This window comes from Eurytemora carolleeae, unplaced genomic scaffold, assembly GCF_000591075.1.
Source record: "Eurytemora carolleeae unplaced genomic scaffold, Eaff_2.0 scaffold297, whole genome shotgun sequence".
NCBI lineage: Eukaryota > Metazoa > Arthropoda > Copepoda > Calanoida > Temoridae > Eurytemora > Eurytemora carolleeae.
The window spans coordinates 277561-297949 of NW_019396222.1; the positions used below are offsets into that span (position 1 = coordinate 277561).

The 20389-nt window shown below is 34.9% G+C and overlaps 1 protein-coding gene across 1 annotated transcript; it reads right to left on the reverse strand.

Annotated features, from left to right (window-relative positions):
- Window positions 1–1441: 1441 nt before the first annotated feature.
- LOC111698580 (flocculation protein FLO11) lies at window positions 1442–20169 on the reverse strand. The gene is made up of 9 exons (XM_023468942.1): window positions 19816–20169; window positions 16960–17145; window positions 16586–16810; window positions 9906–9977; window positions 9592–9693; window positions 4314–4957; window positions 3813–3973; window positions 2740–3722; window positions 1442–2135 (listed from the first exon to the last, which is right to left on the reverse strand). Exons 2-9 carry the CDS (start codon window positions 17108–17110, stop codon window positions 2095–2097), a joined length of 2379 nt encoding a protein of 792 aa, XP_023324710.1. The 5' UTR covers window positions 17111–17145; window positions 19816–20169; the 3' UTR covers window positions 1442–2094.
- Window positions 20170–20389: the final 220 nt, after the last annotated feature.

The window sequence follows — 20389 nt, forward strand, 5'->3', positions numbered from 1 at the left end:
TAAGAGTAGTGGGGAGAATAATGATAAAAAAGGGAGGAAATATGACCGGAATATAAGAGTAGTGGGGAGAATAATGATAAAAAAGGGAGGAAATATGACCGGAATAAGACAATTGTAATTATCTTTGTTCATATTACGTCAGAGCCCGCGATTTAAAATTTTCGGCTCGGGTTGAAATTCCTTAAACCCAGCTTTAAAACCCAAACCAAGACCCAACTCTGACAACAGCTTGTGTCATGTGATTGACAGCTTCGAGATCTTATGCTCGACAATGCGACAATTCCAACCACAAAAATCCGCCAAATACAATATTAAACCGGTGTAATGAACTCAACTCTGTAGAAAATAGGATGCAACTTAAATCCGAAAGCTAAAGCCGTAAATAAGGCCCAGTGACAGCTTAGACCTCAGTCGTATTTTCTTGATATTTTTAAATCGCCGGCTCAGGTCAAACTGAACTAAATTGCGTGTAAAATAGAAATATTTCATATTTTAAATGTTAACTCCTGTAATTGAAGAGCTATTGAGAACAAATGTTATTTTTTCTTCAAACCTTACACGAGTCCTTTTACTATTCTGAGACTGCTAATTTTACATCAAATTGACTTTTGGGATTACAAAGAAAACATACAAGACTAGAAATTCAAGGCGCTTCGCGCCCATCTTCTATTTAAATTGTGAACATGTTTTTTTGTTTACATTTTAAAACAAAGAAGACTAACTTTTGCGGATTTAAAAAAAATTCAGGATTTTCGAGAATTTAATTTTTTTTTACAAAATTAAAAACCTTTAAAACACATTTTTTAAAATTTTTATCGTTCATAAACCTTCTCTGTGGTCATGTGATGTCCCACAAAAAAATACAAACAAACAGACAAGCCAAATTTATATATAGATGTTGAAATCTTCCAGCTGAAACACGATGCTCAAAATTCAACTGCTGTGTAGTCATAACGGGTAAACTCTGAGATTAATCAGTATATTTCTCATATTTAATTTCAATCTCAATTCTTTTATAATTCTCAAATATATTTAACAAAACATATTTTATCTAATATATCACATAGTCCAGATACCAACCGAAACAATACACGTTTTTAATTTTAGAAAAAGAAAACTTGGTCGGATTCCTAACAACAAGTTTAATAAATACTACACAGTATAATTACGGTGGTTCTAAATGGAATTATCAGAGACCTTTCAGATAGAGCAGGGCATCGTTTTTATTTATGAAGGATTCCAAACAAAATAATATCGAAAACAGAACAAAATAATATCTAAAACAGAACGTTATGATTTAAAAAAAAAATAAGATCTCTCACTATTTTGTTATGTTAAGCATCGTTTACGGACAGAATTTTTCGCTGTGATCATTATCGATTTTTTACCAAAATATTTCTTTAAGATCGAACGAAACCAACGAGCGAACATGATCGTTAACAGTGCCCGGCTCTATCTTGTAAGAACTTGGATAATAATAAATATTGGAGTAAAATCCTCCATGAAATATTTGTAGAAAAGTTAAACGAGTATTTACAAAAGAATAGAATAGAGATAGATAAGAAAGGAAGGTACAAATTTTTTCTTCGGCAAAAAATATTAAGTTATATCCGAGTGGGTGGGTGGGATTGCACAATCCAGTGCTTAAAATCCGGGATCCTTTGCATATTTGCTCCGCAAAAATGTGCGGATCCATGGATCACAAAAATGAACAACAAAAAAGTTATGCTCTTAAAACGCAAATATTTAGTGTTGGATCCCTTTCAGAAGATTGGATCCAGGATTCGGATCCTCGTGGATCCTGAACACTGACACAAACTAAGAAAAAGCAACACCCTGTGAATATCTGAGATCCAGGTGACGTGTAAAAACTATAATTGGTGTTGAGATCAAAATAGATTTTGTATAACATGTTGAAAGCTCGGCTACAAGCTACTAAAATAATATATATCATTATATTATCTTATATCACCCATATTAAGAGGTTCACGTGTACTTGTCTTGTAAACAAAAGACAACTTGGTACATAAAGGCACTTTTCGTGTCTCTGTTTTGATTTCCTTTGAATTAATTGTTTCTCTGTGTAAATATCTTCTATAAAGAGGTCGGTTTCATCGAAAGGTTTAACGGTGCATCTGAAAAAAAGAAATATCAATTAAAGGCTTTTTAGAGCAAAACTCTAACTATTCAGTGAGCACCAGAAAACTATGGAATAGTAAGACGACATGAATGCAACACTAAAGTGTATTTGATGTAAAAAAAATTAGTTTTACTAGTATTACTTAATCACTTATTATGCGAAATTAGTCAGTATATACTGAACAATTGATGTGTATCAGGAAGGAAGGAATAGAAGAGAGATATAACTGACGCGGTTCGCCCTCCTATATGATTGATTATACATGCTTTGCAGACGGGTACTATATTTGAATAAGAAATATTTGTCTGATGTACAACTACCGCGTATGCAATAACCTATTCAGAATATTTCTTATACAAATGGAGTACCCGTCTGCAAAGCATGTATAATCATATAGTAGGGCGAACCGCGTCAGTTATATCTCCCTTCTATTCCTTACTCCCTGATGTGTATCATTGGACTTTAACAAGTCAAACCTTGAGTCAAAAAGTCGTCTTACTATTCAAGAGTTTTCTGGTTCTCACTTTATAAATACAACAATCGTTTCGAAAGAATTTGATAAGATGAGTTTTGAATTTTGAATTTAAAAGATCTCTCACCGTCGACTGAATGTGACTGGACGGATTGGAAGTGTAAGGTTTCAGGTTGTTTATGCGCATCCTGAATCTTCTCTGTGTTGACCGGTACAGGGCGGGGCGCGCTGACTGGATGCGGCGGAATACTCGCCGTTGGGGCGTACACAGAGGTTTGCGGCATGGATGTGATCGGTGGCGGATAGTTCGGAGATGTAAGGGTTCGGGTAGGAGTGGGTGTCTCACGCTGGCTAGAGATAGAGTTAGGTGGTGTAGGGGTTGCTACCGGCGGAGTCCACACAGTCGGGGCGGGTGTTGGTGGCGTATAGGCGGTAGAGGCGGCGAGGTATGGATTGAAAGACTGATACAGGTTGAATGGATAGGGAACTCCGCCAGTGAAGGGCGATCCGCCTGAGAGGGCGGCAAGGTGGGCAGGGGAGGCTGATAGCGCAGCTAAATGAGCAGGTGAGGCTTGAGATAGAGCAGCTAAATGTGCAAGACGAGGATCTAGCAGCGCCTGCTGTGCTAGTAGAGGATGATGTGGATACATAAAGGGATATCCTAAATGCTGGGGAGGCGGAGTCCGGGCAGGAGTAGGTGAAGGACGGTTGGGAGTAGGTGTGGCCAGCATATGACCTCGGCTGGGTGAGCCTGGAGTAGGCTGGGACCGAGGGACCGGATGAAAAGTACCGGACTCCCGCCTTAAGACCAACCTGGACGGACTAGAGGGGGCCTGGGACCCTGAGATCAAACTATCAATAGAGAAAGAGGAGAAGGGAGCTTTAGTCCCTGGACGGGAAGGTGGTTGTGGTGAACCTGGTCCTCGGTACGGAGAACTACGGTCTCCAGTGCTCCCTAGTGAGTCTGTACTAAGGCGATGTTCGGTGCTGAGTCGACGGTTTTTGGCGGGGGAACCACCACCGTTTTCAAATTCTCTGAGGTAGCGTTTACGGGGCGAGACAAAGCTCTGATCTCTTTCATGCTGAGCAGGGCCGATTTCCATCCGGATCCTAAATAATAACAAAAATAAATAAAAAACAATAGCTATGATAAAAAAAAACATAATAAAATAAAAATACAAATAAAAGCATTTAAACTACCTTGCCAGTTCGGGAGACATTAACGACGTAATCGCCGAAGCCTTGAGACGATGACCGCCGTCAGGTTCAGATTTAACCCGGGCAACCGTCGGCGTGATCGGTAAGGTTCTGACTGGAATGGATCTGGTCTCAGCCGTTACAGTTCTGGTTTCAGCTTTAACCTAGAGATTAAAATTCATAAAATTATCAATTTAAACTTAAATTAACATTGTGGCAGAAATAATAAATGTAACTTAACGATGTCACTTGACGCAAAAAATGCAAAGCGTAAATTACAATTCTGTCAATAAAACTGAAATTTCTTGGTTCTTTTCTTACATAGTTTTCTCTTCAATTTCATCCATGCCATTTTACTTTTTTTTTATCATATTTTGAACAGTTTTATTTTGTTTATATTTTCTATTGTTTTATTTATGTAACACTTACTATTTAAATTTTTATTTTTTATCTATTCTCCAATTTTTACAGATAATTAAAAAAATATAATAATTTAATTTATACCTTAGCTGAGTGTCTTGGTGGAGATGATATTGATGTTAGTGTGGAAGTACAGGTTTCTGTAACCATCTTCAGTTCAGACTTTATCCGCATACCCGGACTGCTGGGGTACTTGGGCCCTGGATGTGCCGGATATCCTTTCGGCAGAGGGCTACTCCTGGGCCCAGACGGGCTCCCTGGATTACTTGGCGGATTTTTCACCAAGTTCTGAAGATCTGTTCGACCTGACCGCCAGGCACTAATTGGAACGTGTACGAGAGATTTGCGAGTTATGATTTTCGCAATTACGGTTTCCAGTCGCGCGTTTCTAGCACTCGCAGGTTGGGGCACAACCACACGTTTTTTCGGTTTAGGCACAGCTGACTGACATTCCATTTTTAGGATGAACATACCGATTTTAATGTCTGATTCAGGTTGTCGACATTTTCGTCGAAAAGTTCTAATTTTTTTCCGATAGTTCCGGACCCCTTGAGGGGGTCTCATTGCAAACAAGAGATCTTGATGGGGATCGCACAGCCTCACTGGGGTAGATTTAACCCTATGTGGAGGGGAGGGTTGCCATGAAACAGGGCGAGGGGACGGGGTCCCCCAGGGAGAATGTGGCGGTATTGATGAATAGCTTCCACTCTCAATACTGCCATCGGAACCTAAAATAGAAAATAATAGAAATATTGTTGAATAATTACTTTTACGGGTTCTTCATAGTCAGAGTGTGCTTTTCTTAGCTAATTTAATGATATAATTTATTAACAACAGTTTAATCAAGTTAAATTTGATCTACACTTAATCTAGAAATAAACAAAGCTGTTTGAATTTTATACGATCTAAAACTAAATGAGCCAAGTATATATACTACTTTCACCCAACGCTGATCGCATTTTACCACTAATTAACCCAGATAGTTGGGTGTTCAATTACATTTGAAGAAAAAACTAAATAAACATGGTTACCTCCCATCTTAATGAAATCAATTAAATTAATAAAATCAAATAACAAATCAACCAACTGATGGCTGGTGCATTAAAAACTTTTAAAATCAAACCAAACAACACAGCCAATGTTATAGATAAAATATTTTATAAATTGTCAAGATTTTCATGCTCGTTCCACATAAACTTAATTTGGTCCTGACTCTATCCCTCAGATTTCAGTATTTTTGTCGAACAAAGGTGGTAAACGCACGACTGCTTGACATGGCTAGTAGGCCTACTTCAGCTGTAATTGTGGAGTTACACTTGGATGAAAATACCTTACACCCCTCTCTCTTCTCACTCCCCTCCTATACCTCACGCTTGTGTTTTCCTATATTACTGTAACATAAAAATCCAACATTCTAATTTATTTATCTTCATTTTTTACTTAGCATTCGATTTCCAAAGATCATAAATATTATTTTACCAAATAACAGCACAGATAATTTAATTTTATAGATTCACTCATCATCAAATCGGAAGTTAAGGATCCCAGGATTAGAAATACTCATGTATCCGGTGTCATGACTGCCAAGATCTTTTGAGCAGATTTCCTTCCCATTTTCCCGTGCTCCCTCGGCCTGGTTTGGGTAACAGATCATGAGAAATGCATTCCGAGAGCGTGGTAAATTTTCCCACCACAAACAGGTGGATTTCAAGCGCTTCCGGCGCGCGCGCACACAACGCTCTGCCAAGCGCAACACTTGCAGCTGCTGGGGCAATGCCTTCAGGCAATTAAAGTCCGAGACTGGAACATGACAAAAATTAGACCGTAACAGTGGATATGTGTAGGCAAACCTTCCTCGTATTGTATACCCCTTTAACCTTCCCTAATATAAGGTTTTACCTTGGTTAATAGAAGGGTAAACTTATCTAGGTACCATTCCATAAATATCAATTTTTAGATTCCTTCTTCTCTTCTTCTTCTAGAAGATGTTATTCTACAGTTGTAAACCTTCCCCCTCCCCCTTCTTCTAGAAGATGGTATTGTTGAAGATGGTATTCTTGAAGATGGCATTCTAGAATGGTATTCTAGAAGATGGTATTCTAGAAGATGGTATTCTAGAATGGTATTCAAGAAGATGGTATTCTAGAATGGTTTTCAAGAATGGTTTTCTAGAAGATGGTATTCTGGAAGAGACTATTCTAGAATTGTATTCTAAAGGATGGTATTGTAGAATGGTATTCTAGTATATGGTGTTCTAGAATGGTATTCTAGTAGATGGTGTTCTAGAAAATGGTATTCTAGAAGGTATCATTTTAGAAGATGGTATTCTATAATTGTATTCTCGTAGATGGTATTCTAGAAGATGGTATTCTATAATTGTATTCTAGGAGATGGTATTCCAGAAGATTCTAGAAGATGGTATTCTAGAAGATTTTAGAAGATGGTATTCTAGAAGATTTTAGAAGATGGTATTCTAGAAGATTTTAGAAGATGGTATTCTAGAAGATTCTAGAAGATGGGATTTTAGAATGGTATCTATTATCTATTTGTATACTTTTCACTGTCAATGTATTCTCGCTTTACAAAAGAAACAATTTAGACAAAATAATAAAATAATTCAAACAAAAACCTCAAAAATATATATATGGGGGAAAAATTGCACATTCCCATTGGTAAAAAATTGGAAACCAAAGGGAAAATTGTCTCACTTTGTAAAAATTCAATTATTTTCCTCTAAAAAGCATTTATTAACTATAATTTAGCCAAGTTACAAATTTAACAAGGTGGACTTAAACAAGTCTAATATTAAAATCTGGCATTTTCTCGTGCACAAAATTGGAAGGATCTTAAATATTTATACATTTTTTAAATAAAAACTTTAATAAAAAAAAACCATGTTAATTTGTGGAAACATTAATTGAAGAACAGTATTCCCATGTTAAGATAATAAGATAAGCTTTTCCTACTTTTTATATCTGGATTTTCTGGTTCTGATTTAATGAATAGATTTTAGACCCAACAGAGCTTGAAACATCAAAATGTGGGAATTGTTTTTGTTCCATTTTGAAATTTTGTATCGCTGGCAGTGCATGACCAAAGATGGATCTCTAAGAAGAGAGGGGGGGGGGTCTTTACATTCATATTTTTTCTTTAAAAATCTAGTTTTTAAAAATATGATTGCCCTTTGTTGTGAAAGGTCTCCGATTTCTCTGATTTTAGTAAATCTTATCATAGATGTATTTCAAACAAAACTACAATGACTTGGGTATTTATAGATTAATCTAATATTATGACGTTGATGAATTCTAAGAATCAATGCTTAAATGACTTGTTAGGATCCTTCACTGAAACTATAAATACCAAGAAGGACGAGAGAAGGGGGGGGGGGGGGGCTCGGATTAGCGATTGGATGATATGTTAAATTCATATGTTTTCAGGATATATAATCTCTCAACAAAATACAACTTGATGAAAACAGGCTCTCTCGCAATCTCCTCATTAAATACACAGTACACCCTCCCCCCTCCCCCGAGTCCAACTAGAACTGAACTAAAGCTGCAGGGGGTTTATTTAACCCTACCCTTCACTTGAATTGAGTGCAAGGATCCCCCCTGCTTCAAGTATTCACCTGGGTGCTTATCATCATAATTCATGAACCCTGTGAGAAAATTGAAGACGATTTTCCCTGCTCCCACCTGCCCCCGGTGAGAATTGTGTGCGGCAATGTCACGCTCTAACTACCAGTTCAGGTTTACCATTACAACCAAACCAAAATTTAGATTTTAAGGGGGATGGGGGGATATTTATTTGGCTTCGTTTAATCATTTTTTATCGACAAGTACTCTCGAAGTCGAATTGCTACAAAGTGTGTTGATATTTTTTGCTTATTGTCCTTGATGACCTTTTTTCAAGATTAGTAATTTGACAACAAGGATCTTACTTTCCAAAAACTTGTTAAAATTTCTAAAAAATTATGTTTTATCAGAGAAATAAGCAGTGGAATGAATAACTAAGAAACAACCATTTCTTTACTTTTGAAAACCCTGTAATTGAAAAAGGAATGTTATGAAACGGGATGTTCGTAGAAAGAGCTGGGGGNGGATAATGGTTTGAACCTACAACCTCTTGAGAATTTGTGTACACATTGATAAACAGTAGGAGGCACTACTAGAAATTAGATAAGATTGAGGAGCAGGGTTAGATAGATAGGTAGAAATATAGGTATATATCTAGATGGTATCCAGAAGCAGGGTTAGATAGCACTGCAAACTAGACAGAAGGAAAAGGTAAAATTTATGCGACATCACTGAAACAACTTTGTGTCCTCGTAGCTCCTCTAGTTTTGACGTTACGAACAAGTATGAGAAAAGCAAAAAGAAATATCTGAGTCTGAATTTAAAGAATTTGAGCCGCGGCTTAAATTTAAGCCGCAGCTCAAATATGGTTAGTTCCACTTAAAATTGTATTCAATTTTTCAAGATTTAAGCCGGCGCTTAATTGAAACCGGGTTTTAGCAGATTTAAGCCGCGGCCCAAATTTATTAAATTCGGACACTGGTTACGTTTTAGAAATTCAAAACATTTTTGTTCTTCTCACTAGCTCTTTAATGCTATGAGATATGATTCAATGCATGATAAATTTCAATTTTACGTGTTTACTTTAGCATGATGGAAAATGGACTCTAGGAGCCATGAGGCAAGAAAAATACGTGAAAAAGAATAACGGTTATTGGTTATAGGAATAAATAGGAAACTGTTGGATAAGAACTAGAGAGACACACTTGAAGATAAAATTTGTTTGAGGATAGATTGTTAACAGATAAGATAGAACACAATACCATGGGCTAAGAAACATAAAGGACCAAACAATCTAGAAAGTTTGCCACAAAAACAGATAAACTTAAAAATACCAAAATGCAACTGAATTGGCAATGCTATTAAAATTATCATATGGAAGGAAAATTAAGCTAACGGTAAATAAAACCAATATAGATTACACATCTCAATCTCTTATCATCTATATCAATTGCCAACAAAAGTGAAAAACAAAACAAAAAACACAAAGGGGAAAAGGAAAACAAAAAATAAGTTTAACTAGAGAGGAAAAGGAATTTGATGAATGGGTTTATATATCTTTGGACCTAGAACAGAACCTTACTGGGAAACCAACAAGAATTATTCCCATACTTTCCATCTCCCATGGCCGGGTCACAGGGGAGGGATGTTACACTAAAAACTTCGCAGGAGGAGAATTTTATAAAAGAATCATAGAATTTTTAATCCTACTGCTTCAATTCAATTCAGATACCTAATCGTGGTTTAAAAAGGGTGTCAACAAAAATAAATTTTTTTTTTTAAATTACCTGTAACTGTATGATTGGAAGCATTACTATCAAGTCTAGATGTGAGGGGGGCAGGGCCTGGAAGGGGGGTGGGACCAGGGGGCCAGTAAACCTTTTTACTTCCTAAAACATTCACTTTCATTAATCTAGACAGTAGATACAAACTGAAACCATTTTCAAACTAATATTTTTAGAATTTTGTGTGTGATATTCTTGTATGGTGAGAAGAATTACTGACGTGGAATAAATAAAGATAGCTTCAATTAATAAATTGGCACATCCCACATTGCTTGAATATCTGAACAGTCCCTTTACATTTCATGGAAAATACTGACCTGTTGGGACCCAGCTGACCTTCTCCCCGTCGGATACGCATCTATGGGTCAGCTCAAGCAGCACTCGACCCTCTGCACAATAATAACTATTATTTCACAAATATTTAAGTATCTTTTGTTTCCTATGTAAAAATTATTTCAAGAAATAACATTTTATTTTTAGTAGTGGTGGCAGGGAAGGGGGGACGTCACCCTCCCTGAAAAATTGGGGGCAAAACTAGTCCCTTCAATTTGATTTAAAAGAATTTATGTAGAATTTTTAGCATATTTTTTTTTAATTATTACCCCCCCTCCCCATCTCTTGAAAAATATGTTAAGCCGCCCCTCTCTTGATTAATTACCGATATTTTGTCCTTTCTACTAAATAAATGCATTCCTGATAAGTATAAGAGTTTTGTTTCATATTAGAAATATAAATAATAGAGATAAGAAGATTCTTCCTCGAATATTTACTCAGTTATATAATTTGTAACAAAATAATTGTAGTAAAACAGATAATACAAGATAATGCTACAGGGTGGGGTGGAAAAATAACAGAATTTAATATCTAGGGTCGTGTTTCAGATACACTAAAACAAATGTTATAGTAAATATGTGAAAAACTGCTATAAAGTATATTAACATTTTTTTGAATTTGCTATATTTTTACACTGATATTTTGTTACTAGAAAATGTTTGTAAGTTGTCTGTCTACAGAAGTATGTTTTCTGTCTACAGAAGTAAATTGTCTGTCTAAAGAAGTATGTTCTCTGTCTACAGAAGTAAGTTGTCTGTCTACAGAAGTTAAGTTGTCTGTCTACAGAAGTGAAGTTGTCTGTCTACAGAAGCAAAGTTGTCTGTCTAAAGAAGTATGTTATCTGTCTAAAGAAGTATGTTTTCTGTCTACAGAAGTAAGTTGTCTGTCTACAGAAGTAAGTTGTCTGTCTATAGAACTAAAGTTGTCCGTCTACAGAAGTATGTTTTCTGTCTACAGAAGTAAAGTTGGCTGTCTACAGAAGTAGGTTGTCTGTCTAAAGAAGTAAAGTTGTCTGTCTACAGAAGTAAAGTTTTCTGTCTAAAGAAGTAAAGTTTTCTGTCTAAAGAAGTAAAGTTGTTGGTCTACAGAAGTAAGTTGTCTGTAAACAGAAGTGAAGTTGTCTGTCTACAGAAGTAAGTTGTCTGTCTACAGAAGTAACGTTGTCTGTAAACAGAAGTAAAGTTGTCTGTCTACAGAAGTAAGTTGTCTGTCTACAGAAGTAAAGTTGTCTGTCTACAGAAGTAAAGTTGTCTGTCTACAGAAGTGAAGTTCCTGTCTACAGAAGTAAGTTTACAGTCTACAGAAGTAAAGTTGTCTGTCTACAGAAGTAAAGTTGTCTGTCTACAGAAGTAAAGTTGTCTGTCTACAGAAGTAAAGTTGTCTGTCTACAACAGTAAGTTTACTGTCTACAGAAATAAAGTTGTCTGTCTATAAAAAAAAACAGACGCCGACAATGTTTTGATAAAAAAGATGCTTCTCCAACGGATTTTCAGATTAGATTTAAGTTCAATCTTCAACATTATATACGGTTTAAACGTTGATTCAAATAAATAAAAATCGTTACACCCCCCCCCCATCCCATGAAGAAAGTTCCCATACTTAACTCCCAGTCTGAATGGCTAAACTGTTTCCCGAGACATATTTAAAATGTATCTATCTTGAATACAGTGTAATTTAGAGAACCTCAATTTCCAATCATTCCCCAAATCTAACCTTTCGCCAATTCGATCAAAACAACTATCATTGATAAAAATATGTTTCACCAAGATTTGCAATTTTTTTACTTAATTCTTCGTTTAGAGAAACTGTTAAGCTACTGCTACCCCCACCCCCCTTCCTCCCATTTGAGCTAAAAACTTAACAGTTTCTATACTCAGTCTCGAAAAACATGATATAGTGTTAGGAAATGGACAACATTGAAAGACACACACAGATATAACATTTTTCGACAAACACACACTATTTGATACGAACATACAATCACAATTATGTTCTTATCTCATTACAATTCACTTTTATCAAGAACTGATTATATGGATAGATAGACAGAAAAATAGATAGATAGATAGAAAAAGAGACGGATAGATAGGCAGACAAACAGATAGACAGTTCAAAAAAGAGACGGATAGATAGAAAAACAGATAAATAGATAGAACAAAAAGACGGGTAGATAGGCAGACAAACAGATAGATAGAAATAAAAAGAGACGGGTAGATAAACAGACAAACAATAAATACAAGCTAATTAACTAAATAATAAATTAAAACTTTTAACTTTTAACTTTTTAATAAAGGTTCATTTAATTTTCAATTGCAGGGGTAGAATAAGTAGAACCTAAGAAAATACCACCAAATCCCTCCCACAATCCTGCACTGTCTAAAGGAGTAAAGTTGTCTGTCTACAGAAGTAAAGTTGTCTGTCTACAGAAGTAAAGTTGTCTGTCTACAGAAGTAAATTGTCTATAAACAGAAGTAAAGTTGTCTGTCTACAGAAGTAATGTTGTCTGTCTACTTAATTGAAACCGGGTTTTAGCAGATTTAAGCCGACAATACTAACCATGTTGAACCCAGGCTCACCTTCTGACAACCAATATATATGGTTCGGTTGTAAAAATGACCAAGCTTAGGGAATAATTTAGAGTTGAAGTCCTTCATTCACCCTCAGTTTTTTTTAAACCCAATTTCAGAACCTTAAGAATTTAGAATAAAATTTTTAAAAATCATAAAATTAAAAAGATAAGCGACCATCTCTTAAAAAATTTCATCAAAACCAAAAGTTGGCTTTTAAAATCTAGAAATTGTTTATAGAATTGAGCAACCCCCCCCCCTCCCCTGCATTCTCCACTAAATTATGTAAATCTAATGTATTTAATATTTTGACTTAATTTGAAATCGCTGTGGGACCCTTAAGGGGGCCTTGACGGGCCATCCACCCGTTACAAGACAGGCAGGGGGTAGGAACAGAGAAAGGTTTAATAATATTTTTCATAAAATAAAAATGTTTAGAAATTCCAAGTTTATTGCAAACATATATTTTTGCATTTAACTCAAGTGTACAGAGAGAAACACATGACCGAATATTTAGAATTTAAATTTAGATTTTTCTACTAAAAGAGATAACTATTATCAGTTAACTAATCAACAGTATGTATGATTTCATCTTCATCTCCGAAATCAACACATGATTTATATGCTTCAGCTCACCATTCTCTGTGTAGTAAACGACAAAAGGATGTCAAGTTGCCATTGCATTATTTCAATGGAAAGCCTGTATCTCGTCTTGAACTACAAAAGAATAATTTTCAGCAGAGTCGCATACAAAAAGTACTTCTCCTTATACTAGATTTTCTTTTTTTCTTTTGTTTCTCTGTAGTGCTGGTAAGCTTACAGTGTTTTCATGAAAGTTGTCAAAAATTCTTCTGTATTTTGGACTACATTTTCCAGGTTGGCTCTGTCAGTGGACGTCCATTTCTTGTAAGATATTTCACCTTCAAGATTCTGGTGAAAGGCCTGCTCAAGCTGAAGCTGTAGTTGTTTAGTAATACCACATTGATCAAACTTACCCAGGATACAGTATATACTGGGTCGGTTACACTGTAAAAAAGCTTCTCAGTCTTGTGGAATTTTAAGATGTATGCCTTGTTCTTCTGTGTAATTGTTGATCTTGGCATCTTGAAACATCAAGTCCATGTTCTGGTGTGTAGTACACACACACACACTGAATGTGTACCTGCTAAACCTGACAACACACACTTTTGGTCTGCACTCAGCAAATTTACTAAACTACATTCAAATATCTCTCCTTAAAACTCTTAAGTTGAACACTATTAGGTGTTTCTGAATATGTTATAGCGTTCTCCATTGACAAGAACACTCACAACATCCTACTTCCCAACCATCATTCTAGAAATTCTTTTAATAAGGAAAACTTTTGAACCAATTCTATTACCCGTTTATCATCCAGTCGGGAACCTTATATCTTGAATTTTGTATCTGATAACACTCCTTTTTCTTAAACAAGCTTTCGAACTAAAATCTACCCTAGTAAAAATATATATCCTGCATATAATGTACATCATACAAAGAACAACCTGTAAAGTGGACATGTTTCTGCCTATTATGTCTTGTCTAGTTTGTTAATATTCTGTATGGCCTTGTTTGTGTTTATGTGTTTATGTCTTATGCTTGTATTTGTGTACGGGTGTGAATTAGTGTGTAAACTAAAATCAAGTATTATATGTTTGTATGCTGAAGTGTGGGTATGAGGGCTTGGAAGGGTAGCACAAGCCAATATAAACAAACCCAATCTGTCAACTGCCTAAATTTATCAACTACTGCCTGAATTGCTGACTGATTTGTAACCTAAATTTTTGGAGGCAATAGTTCTTATTTTTATCATCAATTAAATTAATATATTTTTTTAGCCTTCTCTTCTTTGCAATCCAAAATCTGTTAAGTGTTTTTGAAATTTTTTTATCCAAAAAATCTTTAAATTTTTAAGAAATTTTTACAAACTGGATGCGGATTCGTACTATTTTTTTCAGGATGGATCCAAGATCCGGATTTGTATCAAAATGAAATGAATTCCAGGACTGAATTCTAATCAGCAATCTATAATATGTTCAATCAAATTTGCAATCTGTAATCTAGTTAGGTAATCTACAATCATGTTTTCTGGCTTTTTAATCTGCATTTTATTATCTGTTTTATTAAACCTCCAATCTGTTTCCTATTTCAGTAATCTGCAATCATGTTTTCTAGCTTTTTAATCTGCATTTTTTATCTGTTTTATTAAACCTCCAATCTGTTTCCTAGTTCAGTAATCTTCAATCTGTTTTCTGGCTTCTTAATCTGCATTTTATTATCTGTTTTATTAAACCTACAATCTGTTTCCTAGTTCAGTAATCTGCAATCTGTTTTCTAGCTTCTTAATCTGCATTTTATTATCTGTATTATTGAACCTCCAATCTGTTTCATAGTTCAGTAATCTATAAGCTGTTTTCTGGCTTCTTAATCTGCATTTTATTATCTGTTTTATCAAACCTCCAATCTGTTTCCTAGTTCAGTAATCTATAAGCTGTTTTCTAGCAAAACCTGCAGTTTTTATCCATCGATCTATAATCATTTAACTACATCTGTCCATATCTATCTATCTATTTATCTGAACCGCTAACTATCTATCTATCTAGAATTGTATGAAAACGATGAATAAAGTTCCCAGAAATCTCCTAACAGATGCAGAATCAAAAGCGTTATATATTTATGGTTGGGGGAGAGGGGTACATGGGATTCTTAGGCATGGGATGTGAACAGAAGGTTACAATGAATACATGTTGACATTTGTATGGCTATGTAGATTTTGATTTAGAGATCTTTTTTCATGGATCATTTGGTTTTTGAGCTCTCTAGAAAATAAAATTATGCTTGAGTGGGGTTAATGGTGATATTTTAAAATCTTAATCCCAAAATTTTCTAAAAATGGGACAAAAAGCCAGATCAGAAATTTATAAAATGATATAAATGCGAGTTAATGGGATGAGGAAATGTACCAAGGGAGGGGTTTGAAATTGATGAAGAAAAAAGATGAAAGAATACAAGTCAGAAACAGATATCTGACAACCTAGATACTATCAGCTGGAGAACTAACAGATGAATATTTTACTAGCTACACATATACTTCTAGCTTTAGAACTAGAAGATAATAGATATCTGGCTACCTAGATACAACTAGCTGTATAACTAGAAGATAATAGATATCTGGCTATCTAGATACAACTAGCTGGAGAACTAGAAGATCATAGATATCTGGCTACATAGATACCACTAGCTGGATAACTAGAAGATAATAGATATCTGGCTACCTAGATACCACTAGCTGGATAACTAGAGGATAATAGATATCTGACTACCTAGATACAACTAGCTGGAGAACTTGAAGATAATAGATACTCGGCTACCTACCTAGATACCACTAGCTGAAGAACTAGAAGATAATAGATATCTGGCTGACAAGATACTACTAGCTGGAGAACTAGAAGATAATAGATATCTGGCTACCAAGATACTACTAGCTGTAGAACTAGATGATAATATATATCTGGCTACCTAGATAGGGTTGTATAAGGAAACGCGAGCTAGAAGGGTTCATGGATTATTATATTTAAAACTAGAGGAAAGGGGGGGGGGGTCCCCTTTGGGAACGAACAGCTGTCCTACCTCTAGTTACGGTTAGTATTGAAGTAAAGGTCGATACAACCTATACCCCCCCCCCCCTGTAGGAAACCAATTTAAAAATATAGATTGAGAAATCCTACACGAACTTCCGATCCAAGAATATTATTGAGGTTTACCAATAATATGTGATATTAAAAACATCCAGAATTTTTCTTCAAATCGTGATGGATCAAACTATTAAAATCCTAAAAGACTTTTCAGGTTTGAATTTTTTTTTAAAAACAAAATACCAAAAACTCGACAATTCATTTTCGTTTAACAATATTCTTCAAATCAAGTGTTGAAATTTTTTATTTTAATTCTAAAATATGACATTTTTAAAGCTTATTTTGATTGACATTTCATGAAATCCATCGAGTACGTTCAAAACATGTAAAAAAATATCCCACTATAACTGAAATCAAATGGTTAAACGAAGAGGAAAATATTACCTTTAAAAAATTTTAATCTTCCCCCATTGGGTGTTCTTGGACTAGAATTCATTTCGTTCTCTTGTTCTGTTTTCACCAAGGTTTCAACATTTAATTCCATTTTTATTTCAAAATTTTCTTTCTTCACGCTGGTGTCGAAGGAAAGGTCGACACCGTCGTCTACATTACGCTCAGTTTTAACTAGTGTCCGTTCTGTCTTAACGACCATTTTATCTGAGGATAATCCTGAAAATGTCGTCATTCAAAATATATAATAAAAGACAACTTTTATTTTTACATTAATTTTCAAAAATTAATCGTACTGGGTTTTCAAGAAAAGACATTTTTATAAAATCAAATTTTAGAAATAAGATTTTTTTGAAATGGCGACATTCCTATCAGCTGTTTTTGATTGAATGGCGATGATGAGGGAATAGGCGGTCCTCCGAATGGCGAAGACACGGGAGGGGGCGGACCCCCACCGCCTAGAGGGCGTGGCTGAAGAGTCTGCCCGCCCCCACTGTGTTGGGAAATCTGAGTGCTCATTGCACATTGCAGCTTCCTAATAAACCGACTCTATCCTAAAGAAAAAAATATTTCATAAATTAAAATGTATTTGAGTTTATCAAAAAATATGTACTTAAAAAATTGAAAGGACACAACATCACACAAATCAGCCGATAGCTATTTGAAACATAATAGTAAGGTTTATACAGTTAAAACATTAGAGGAAAAAATACGAGACCTAATCGTGTCGCCTATTACCAACTTGTTAGTTTGTTAAGTCTGCTAAATGTTTCAAGTCTTTTAATGAATAAATCTGACTTAGCTCTGTTTAATTTCATATTAGGATATTTAGTAAAACTGTAAGGAGTTAATATTAAAAACGAAAATTAGGAGGGGGGATTTGACCTTAGAAATTGAAAACTTAGGTACTGGTGAACAAATTACAAAGTTATGCAAAATGACATGTATTTTGTTTATGTCTATGCGGGACGCGGGTAAATATAAAGGTGTGGGTTTTAAGCAGAGCTAATATTTTTTATAACTATTCACCCCTTTTATATGAAAAAATCACGATTTTTTCATGGAAAATTAAAAGAACTGTCTTTGATGGTGAATGGAAATTTGATGATTAAGCTAAAATATTTTACTTACAAATAATATACAATATAAAGGAACTGAGTTCTTGCAACAAACTCCTGTTTTTAAATCTCCATATCATTGCAGCCTATTATTGTAGACCTTTGATATTAACTATGAATTCTGACAGACCAAGTAGTCTAAGTTTGACATATCAAAGGGGTCTATAAAGAAGACAATTAAAGTTTCACCCCATTCAAAAGTGGATTTCCAATACAAAAACTATTTTACTAAAACATTTATATTTTTTTAAAAATGTCATTGCCAACTTTATTGGCAATCTGTCCCTTTATTTCCATCCTAAGATATAGAGTTGAAATCTAAGTTAAAACCCAAATTGACTGAGATATCTTTACGGGAAACATAAAGTTACTCAATGAACAAGAATGCATCGGAGCATAAAACAAATAAATCTTGAAAAATCTGCGTTTAGGGAAATTCATTAGAAAAGAAGTATATTGGTTCTGATAATAAAACCTACGGGCGGAGCATCAATGTCACAAAAAGGTTGAAGAATGTGATTAAAATAGTGCTGAAGATTTAATGGTTTAAAGGCATGTTTCTTAAAAATTAATGGCCTAAGAGCCACCGACAAACTCAGGGCGTTTTCAAGATGTGTCATTAATACTAATATGTCAGTATCGAAAGAATATTTCCACCCACTTTTAAAATACCCCCCTACTTCATTTTTCATCGAATTCTATGAATAATTAGTAGAAATGCTTTATTTAAAAAACTGAAGAAAGTAATTTCTAAAAAGCGTGAATATTTCACATCGAGCGGGGGGGGGGCATATTTAATCGTCTGATAATTTGAGGAAAATGTAAAAACTGCATTTTTGTCCGGACTTTGAACTTAATCCCGGCAGGGGGGGGTAGCTTTGTTGGGGTAAAATCATTTTCTTAGATTTCAACTTCAACATGAAAAATCTTGTTTTCAATCATAACCCCAGGCCCAATAAATAGGTTTGTAAACAAATATTTGTATAGAAGAAGCAAAGAACAAAGGTACAAAAAAGGACCTCTTTTTGGATAAAATTTAATTGTTTTAAAGTTTTTACGATTTTTACTTTACTTTACGTATCAAAAATCGTGATACCGAACCTAATCTGTTAAAACTATCTTTAAATTAACAACATAAATTGGCGAAAATTTGTCATTTCCATGAAAATGATGAGAAAATCTGTCAAATTAAAAAACTGTTGGAATTGGGGAATCAAGCAAATATCCCTCCCCCTCATATTCCCCTATACGTGTTAAAGCGTGTTCGGAAGTAGAATAACACGGGCACATGCGCTTTTAGGAGGTAAAAATTATCTTACCTCTCATGCTACAATCCCTAATAACCAGGCGTTTTTTTACGCCGAAAATAAAACACATTGTGATAATTAATATTCCATTTTAAAAGTGCACATTTCTTCATTTTAATTAACCCCAAAATACATAAATTATTGTGGTACTACTTTTAGTTAACAAAACTGCGTAAATAATGAATACATTTTATGTTTTATTTAATTCTAATATAATAAATATTAAAAGTCGATGGCCTAGGTCTTCATGATGTTTTAATAGATAGGGCCTGTCCCAGAGAACGATTTTTGGACCCCCCCCCCCCTCCTATCAATTTTGTACATGACCTTTAACTTTAAGATATTTTGTATTATTTTAGGGTTAGGTTAAGACACTTTCTGGGCCGAGCGCTTGCGGCTAGCACAGGCTAGGGGGCCGAGCGCTGCGGCCACATGTCTTTCAAAGATCCATGTACAAAATTGATAGGAGGGGCGAGGGGTCCAAAAATGGTACTCTAGGAATATACCTATATCGTTTAAATAAGAATCGATCAAAAGTCTTTGTATCTCTGCAAACCGTATTTATGATTTAACAAATCGAACATAAAAAAGCAAGATAAATCAGATTAGATGATTAAAATTTATCATTGCTGACTAATTACATCGACTGCATTTAATATTGAAACTCTTCATCAGTTCTTAATTAATTATAGTTCAAGTATTTAGCAAATTAATCATTAAGAATCCAAATAAATAATAGATTTTTTAAATCAAAATTTACGTCAGAATTTTTAAAGGAAAAAAGATTTCTAAATCTTACCTGAATACTGTGAGTGGGTTGGTTTCACAGCGCACACAAGAGCACAGTTCAGATAACATCTTCAAAATGCGCTCTCTCTCCGGTCGCGCGCGTGCTTACATTAATTTCGCTCCTGGATTTATTTCTTGTGCACACTTTGGGTATTGTTGGGCGTGTGCCCAAAACTGGTTTTCACAAAACTCGCTTTACTCACGTTCACGTTAGTATAATCACTAAATTTGAATATCAGCTAAAACATGGACGGACTAATTGGTTTGTTTCTGAAATTGTATACTGACTGTCAGACCTATATTTCACTCTGTTGGCCGCCGGTACTCAAGACAGACTACTTCAGTTCAGAGAGCCGTTGGAATTAAAAGCAGCTGGTAAATTTCGGGCGTAGTAAGACGGGAGAAGGGGGCGGGGGGTTCAGTCTATTAAATTCTAAAATCTCAAGTTCAGAAAATTAAATAATATAGTCATTTTTAATTAAATAATAACTTTTCAATGTTGAAAAATTTTATGCATTTATTAGTTAATGATTATATTGGTGCTGTGATCAATGGATCGTCTCAAAAATATATCAGAATCAAAA